The sequence below is a fragment of the Octopus bimaculoides genome, chromosome 1 (genome assembly GCF_001194135.2).
Source record: "Octopus bimaculoides isolate UCB-OBI-ISO-001 chromosome 1, ASM119413v2, whole genome shotgun sequence".
In the NCBI taxonomy this organism is placed as follows: domain Eukaryota; kingdom Metazoa; phylum Mollusca; class Cephalopoda; order Octopoda; family Octopodidae; genus Octopus; species Octopus bimaculoides.
Window position 1 is genome coordinate 181,621,033 of NC_068981.1, and position 7,642 is coordinate 181,628,674.

The 7,642-nt window shown below is 38.7% G+C and overlaps 1 protein-coding gene across 3 annotated transcripts in view; it reads left to right on the top strand.

The window, feature by feature from the left end:
* The window catches only part of LOC106871744 (ATP-dependent RNA helicase DDX42), a 58,487-nt gene that overhangs the window by 39,144 nt on the left and 11,701 nt on the right, over positions 1-7,642 (top strand). For all 3 annotated transcript variants that reach the window (XM_014918377.2, XM_014918386.2, XM_014918369.2), the window contains 5 exons: positions 487-567; positions 3,919-4,020; positions 4,720-4,821; positions 5,484-5,608; positions 6,971-7,078. In XM_014918377.2, coding sequence (XP_014773863.1) covers positions 487-567; positions 3,919-4,020; positions 4,720-4,821; positions 5,484-5,608; positions 6,971-7,078 — 518 coding nt within the window. The remainder of the gene's footprint in view (positions 1-486; positions 568-3,918; positions 4,021-4,719; positions 4,822-5,483; positions 5,609-6,970; positions 7,079-7,642) is intronic.

A 7,642-nucleotide genomic window follows, 5' to 3' on the forward strand; every position in this document is an offset into this window, starting at 1 on the left:
CGTTGCCAGTGCCCCTGGACTGGTTCTTGTGCGGGTGGCACATGAGATGCACCATTTTGAGCGTGGCTGTTGCCAGTACCGCCTGACTGGCTCCCGTAGGATTTTTGAGCGAGATCGTGGCCGTTTTCGTGCGGGTGACACGTAAAAGCACCCACTACACTCTCTGAGTGGTTGGCGTTAGGAAGGGCATCCAGCTGTAGAAACTCTGCCAAATTAGATTGGAGCCTGGTGTTGCCATCCGGTTTCACCAGTCCTCAGTCAAATCGTCCAACCCATGCTAGCATGGAAAGCGGACGTTAAACGATGATGATGATGATGATGATATAGCTAAGTTTCTTAAGTGTATATGTCAGAAATTGTCATATAATAACTGAAATGTTTACATAGCTATTATCAAATTTTTACTTAAACTCATAGTTGAAATGTTTTTGTTCCCTGTAACTTTTTATTGAAATTGCTTAAACAAATTCTTTTTCGTTTATATAGTGGGCAGTATATTAATTTTTGTGACAAGGAAAAGCAATGCTGAGGAACTGGTCTCAAATTTGAAAAGCAAAGATTTTGAAGGTAAAAATTGAAAATAATTTATGTTATTTTCTTCTATTTTTCTTCTTCTCATGAATGAATTAGTATTTAAAAATCTGATTGCTGTGCAGACAATAAGTGCAGGCATGGCTGTGCGGTTGAGATGTTTGCTTCCCATCTGCATGGTTTTGGGTTCAGTCCCCTAATGCAATACCTTGGATAAGATTATATGACTAGCCCAAAGCTGACCAAAGCCTTGTGAGTGGGGTTGGTTGACAGAAACTGAAAGATCACTGTTGTGTATGTATGTATGTATGTATGCGTGTGTGTGTGTGTTTTTTTTGTTTACATCTGTAATCCCTTGTACTAAAATGCAGGTACTTTGTGCTTTTGAAGCCATGTGGAATACTTAAAGAAAACAGGTAAATGTTAGTGTCAGGAAGAGCATCCAGGTGTAAAATAACTCCTCAAATTACATATTTATTCAACCCATGAAAGTAGAGAAACAAATGTGCCCAAAACAAATGAACAAGCAATGTTGCTCCTCGAAATAGTCATGTCCAGCTTTGTTGATGCATTATAGTTTGATAGTACAAGTTTATTCTTACCATCACACCAAATAACACTTGAAACTGAGTATACTTTTCTTTGTTGCATCACTTTTATTTTTCTCTATCTTGGATGGTTATGACCATAAAGAGTAAGGCTCTTGACCTTTGTAGCTTTCCAAGGCTGATGGGATTGGTGTAGTTGATGTCCAGCTTGACCATCTTTAGGTTCGTGGCTACATCATCATCATCATCATCATTTAACGTCTGTTTTCCATGCTAGCATGGGTTGGACTATTTGACTGAGGACTGGCAAACCAGATGGCTGCACCAGGCTCCAATCCGATCTGGCAGGGTTTCTACAGCTGGATGCCCTTCCTAATGCCAACCACTCCGAGAGTGTAGTAAGTGCTTTTACGTGCCACCAGCACAAGGGCCAGTCAGGTGGTACTGGCAACATAATTCTTGTGATAAATGCTAATTAGTTAATAAACTAATAAACTAGTCTAATGAGCCATTTTATATTTAGGACTATCATCTTGTGAGATGACAGAATCGTTAGCATGCTGGGCAAAATACTTAGCAGCATTTTGTCTGTCTTTACATTCTGAGTTCAAATTTTGCCAAGGTCAACATAGCCATTCATCCTTTCGGATAAGAACTGGGTCAATGTAATTGATTAGCTCCTCCCACAAAAGTGCTGGTCTTGTACCAAACTTTTGAAACCAATATTCTTTTCTTCTATTTTCAACATCATGTTGTCATGGCATCAGCTATAATTTGCTTCAAGATAAAAAAAAAAAAAGACAACTTAGAATTAGGACTGTCATGAGGTCAGGCGTGACTGAAATTACAACACTCCCCCTCCCCCACGGAAACATTGCAGGGTTAAATTCCCTGCTGAATGGACTGGAGCAACATGAAATGAAGTGTTTTGCTCAAGAACACAACATATCGCCCAACCCTGGAGTTGAAACCATGATCTTATAATCATGAGTTCAACACCTTAATCATTAGATTATGCACCTTTATTGTAACAAGAAGCAACAGCATTCAAACCATCATCATCATGGTTTTAACATCCACTTTTTCCTACTTGCCTAAGTAGGATGGAATTTATTGAAGCAAATTTTCTATGGCTGGATGCCTTTCCTTTCACCAACCCTTATCTGTTTCCAAGCAAAGTAATATTTTCCCATGGCCAGACATAATTTGCAGAGTATTGGAAATGAATGACATTCATTTACAGCAATCATGTGATGCCAACACAAACACACACTCTCAATCCGAAGAAAGATTTAAAAAGTAAATCTTGATCCATAATTTCCATTCTGATTATTTACAGTTATTATTATTATTTTAATTTTCATTTCATTTTTTTTTCTCTCTTTCTTTTGGTCATTTTGATTTGACAAAATGGTATCATTATAGGCACGTAGTGTCATAAGACTGTATTGAGAAAAGCCTCATTCAAAATCGTGTTGCTAGCAATCATATTAACAAAGAACAAAGCCCATGCAACTCTTCAAGCTGTGTATTTAGTGCAGCCTTATTTGAGAAAGCCAACATAACTTACAGAAAATATCTCTTTTTCTACTCATCCCCACTCTCTTAGACTTAATAAAAAGAAGGAAACATAAAAACGGGTCATATTTTCATTAAAAAAATGTTTCCCCAAATTTGATATTGCTTTAATAACTTTGAATGGGTGCAGTTTCAGCATCATTTGTTAAATTGCAATCTGTTTTCTTGATAATTGGATTGAGTTGGTTTTAAAACCTACAAAGAATCAGGCAAACAAGGAATTCCAACTGTGATTGTAAATTATTGTTGCTATATTTAATTACTGTTCTGCATATACATGGAGATTCACATGCACACATATACATCATCATCATCATCATCATTTAACATCTGCTGTCCATGCTGGCATGGGTTGGATGGTTTGACCAGAGCTAGTAAGCTTAGGTGTTGCACCAAACTCTTGTCTGATTTGGCATGGTTTCTATGGCTGGATGCCCTTCCTAGTGCCAACCACTTTGAGAGTGTAATGAGTGCTGTTACGTGCCACCGGCACAGGTGCCAGTTGTGTGACTATGATTTCACTTGGCTTGATGGGTCTTCTATTCAAGCAGAACATATTGCCAAAGGCCTGTCATTTGTCATTACCCCCGCAAGGCACAACACTTAAAAGGTGCTTTTCACATACCACTGGCACAGGTGCTAGTTACATGACACTGGCATCAGTCACGTTGCCTCTGTGAGCCCCAACGCTTGAATAGTGCTTTTTACGTGTCACTGGCGCAGGTATCAGTTACATGACTCCAGCATTGGCCATGACTACAATTTCACTTGGCTTGATAGGTCTTCTCAAGCATGGCACATTGCCCAAAGGTCTCGGACACACACACACACACACACACACACACACATACATGTACACACACGGACATACACATAAATATGCATTTAAAAAAATTTTTTTTTAATGCACCCTTTTAAAGCCTAGCCAGGCTCATGGGCCCAGTTTCCTGGTTTCTATGGCATATGTGTTCCCCCCCAGCTGGACGGGACACCAGTCCATCGCAGCATTACTCAAGAAACAGGAAGAAAGAGTGAGAGAAAGTTGGGGCGAAAGAGTACAACTGGGGTTGCCACCACACCCTGCCGGAGCTTCGTGGAGCTTTAGGTGTTTTCGCTCATTAAACACACACAACGCTCGGTCTGGGAATCGAAACTGCAAGTCCGCTGCCCTAACCACTGAGCCATTGCACCTCTGCATTGTTTTTTAGTTTCATAAAAAGGAATTGTACAAATTTTCTAATCTTCTGAACATTTTTTCCAGTTGGTCTTCTCCATGGTGATATGGAACAGGCTGAACGAAACAAAGTCATAACAATGTTTAAGAAGAAAGAAATTTTAATCTTAGTGGCTACTGATGTTGCTTGTAAGTATCAATGGTTATTTGCATTTATCTGTTTGTTATTCTTATATAAAAGTAACTGGAAGCTAGAAAAAAGTGAAGCATCACTGGATGCGTAGTGTAAGTCTGCATAAATGATGGGACAGAAATGAGCCAAAACTGGGTATAAGTGTAACTATAGTTTGCAAGGGAAGGTATTGTACTGCTAAGGATGTGTATGAAGAATGGCAATTGCTAACAAAAGTGCCAAGCAGATGGAATTTGTGGAAGAGAAAAATTAAGGACGATATGGAAAGATGGAAGTGATGAGAGCTGGTCTCAAGAGGCTGAATTTTATCAAGGAGGTGATACAGGACTGAAATAAAAGGTGAGATGCTGTGCTGGAGAAGATCTGTCTCACCATATATGCTGTTAGAATTGTTCATATCTCCTGGTCAGTCCTAATTTAGCAGACTTACAATCAAATGTGTTCCAGCCACGACCATCTCACCTATTTTCCTTGTCATAATGCATCCAGGATCACATTACCCAATGGGTCCTTCATTTCCATGATAACATAGTATAATTTTGAGTAAGATTTGGTTGCTGTTTCTAGCAGATTAAACCAGTACATTGAGTAATTTTTGAAGGGTGAATGATTGACTAGCAGCTCAGATAAAGTGAAAGAAGTGTACAAGGAAATAAATATATTTTGATCTGAATTTTTATTTTTTTTTTTGACAGCTCGAGGTTTGGATATTCCCTCAATAAAAACAGTGGTGAACTATGATGTGGCCAGAGATATTGATACTCACACTCACCGTATTGGACGTACTGGTCGAGCAGGTAAGCAGCAGGACTCGAGGGTGTGCCCACACATCTTCACCATCTTTCTTTTTCAGCTGGAGTAGCCATGTATCTTGGGATAGCCCTGTATCTCACTTCAGCAAGACATGTTCCTGTTCTTTTATCATATAGGTGCAGGAGTCGCTGTGTGGTAAGAAGCTTGCTTCCCAACCACATGGTTTTGGGTTCAGTCCCACTGCATGGCAGCTTGGGCAAGTGTCTTCTACTATAGCTCTGGGCCGACCAAAGTCTTGTGAGTGGATTTGGTAGATGGAAACTGAAAGAAGTCCATTATATATATATATATATATATGTATATAGGTGCATGGCTCAGTGGTTAGAGCGTCGAGCTTGTGATCGTGAAGTTGTGAGTTCGAATCTTGAGCAAGACACTTTATTTCACGTTGCTCCAGTTCACCCAGCTGTAGAAATGAGTTGTGATGTCACAGGTGCCAAGCTGTATCAGCCTTTGCCTTTCCCTTGGATAACACTGGTGGCGTGTTATTGCTGAATCTTCTCAAATCTTGGGCCTTGTGCCTATGTTTAAAACAATCATTATTAAAACATGTACATCTATTAGACATGTATTTTATGAATAATGTTTCTATATTTAAAGCCATTGTTTAGGGAGTCAATGGAAATATTTCTGATATATTTTGCAGGAGAGAAAGGTTATGCATACACTTTAGTTAATGAGAAGGATAAAGATTTTGCTGGACACCTCGTACGAAACCTTGAGAGTTCCAATCAGCATGTACCTCAGAGTTTACTGGATTTAGCTATGCAGGTAACTGACATATATATCAGTTTATTGATTTGTTTATTTACTATTCACTTATTTACTGATTTTGAGATTTAACCCTTTAGCATTCAGATTCTTTTGTCAAATATAATGCTTATCTATTCACATTTGTTTTGAATTGAGTATGCATTATCTCATAGCTTTAAAATTTCAATGATGTGAGTTTATTTTTAGAATGACATTGTAAGGTAGATGTGAGAGAGGCCAGATCTGGCCAATTTCAACATAAAATAGCTAGCATATTTGGGCCAGAGATGGTCAGTTTAGATGCTAAAGGGTTAAACATGTGTGTTCTGGTGGTAAAATATTTTGTGCAGTAAATTCCTTCTTTTAGGTGTTTTATTTATTTATAAAAATTCCATTAAAAATTTTTTGTTTTTTTGTGAAAGCACATTTTGTGAGTTTTAGTTACTTTAACATCTGTTTGCACTAAATAGTTGTACCACTTGACTGAAGATAACCTATGTTACCCACCAGTGAGAACATATTCATTGTTTAATGTCCGCTTTCCATGCTAGCATAGGTTGGACGATTTGACTGAGGACTGGTGAACAGGATGGCTGCACCAGGCTCCAATCTGATCTGCCAACCACTCCGGGAGTGTAGTGGGTGCTTTTACATGCCACCGGCACGAGGGCCAGTCTAGTGGTACTGGCAACAGCCACGCTCAAATGGTGTTTTTATGTGCCACCTGCACAGGAGTCAGTGCAGCAGCACTGGCAACGACTTTGCTCGAATGTTTTGTTCACATGCCACTGGCACAAGTGCCAGTAAGGTGATGCTGGTAACGATCACGCTCAAATGGTGCTATTTACATGCCACCGGCACGGAAGCCAGACAGCTGCTCTGGCAATGATCACGCTCAGATGGTGCTGTGAGCACTCCACTGGCACGGGTGCCAGTCATCGAATTTCTTAGAGAAATTCAGTGAAAGGGATACTGTCACCCTAAATATCCATGCTCTCATGCCGATTCAGTTTGCATTAGTTTAAGCAGAATGTGAATGGTAACAATCTCACCATTCTCAGAGAACTTATGATGACCTTAGGTGCTATTTCTTCCTTCAGATACCCAAAGTTAAGTTAAAAAATATTTTACTCCAGCCATTGCCCTTGTACTTATAGACCTGACAAATTATTAGGTTTGTTTAGTTATAAAATAATTGTCCCACCTGCTTCATCACCAAGTGATGAATACTTGAAAGCCATCCATTTATGGAAATATCCAAATTTGTAAAAGCCATTTCTTGATGTTACTCTCATAAAAATACGATGCAAATAGACATGAATGCTTAAACTTCATGTTGGAAATATATCATTGGTTTCCTTTTTATTTTCTCCATTACAGAATTCTTGGTTTCGGAAAAGTCGTTTCAAGCAAGGGAAAGGTAAAAAAGTGAATACTATGGGTAAAGTTTTTGGATATCGGGAACGACCTGGACTAGGGGCAGAAAATGTAAGTTCAAGGCTTCATCTTACCATCTTTTTACTTACATGTCTTGTGTTGTTTTTTTGTAAATTTTACCTGTCATTGTAAATGTCCTTTTCTACTTCAGTATCTGATTTCTTGTTATGAAAGTGTAAGTTGGAGTGTAATGTGTTAAGGGAGGGGTTTTAATATAATTTATTTGTATCATCTATCAGCCATTGTATGAGCAATGGGGTTGTTGGTTATAAGTTTGCAATGAACCAGTTACTAGTTCATTGTGATCTTGAAGACAAATATATACCACTAGGTATTTCTGTTTCCTGCATTATTACTTTTGACAATTTTCTCAGCAATGTGTATGTCTTTGACTGATAGACAATACACACACAGAGAGTGGGCTTCTTTTTGTGTCCATCTATCAAATCAATTCGCTAGGCTTTGGTTGACTCAGAGCCCTAGTAAAAGATGATTGCTCACAAGTGAGAATGAACCCAGAACCATGTTGTTGGAAAGCAAACTTCTTAACCACACACCCACGCACACACGTGTATGTGTGTGTATATATATATATATATATATATATATATATAT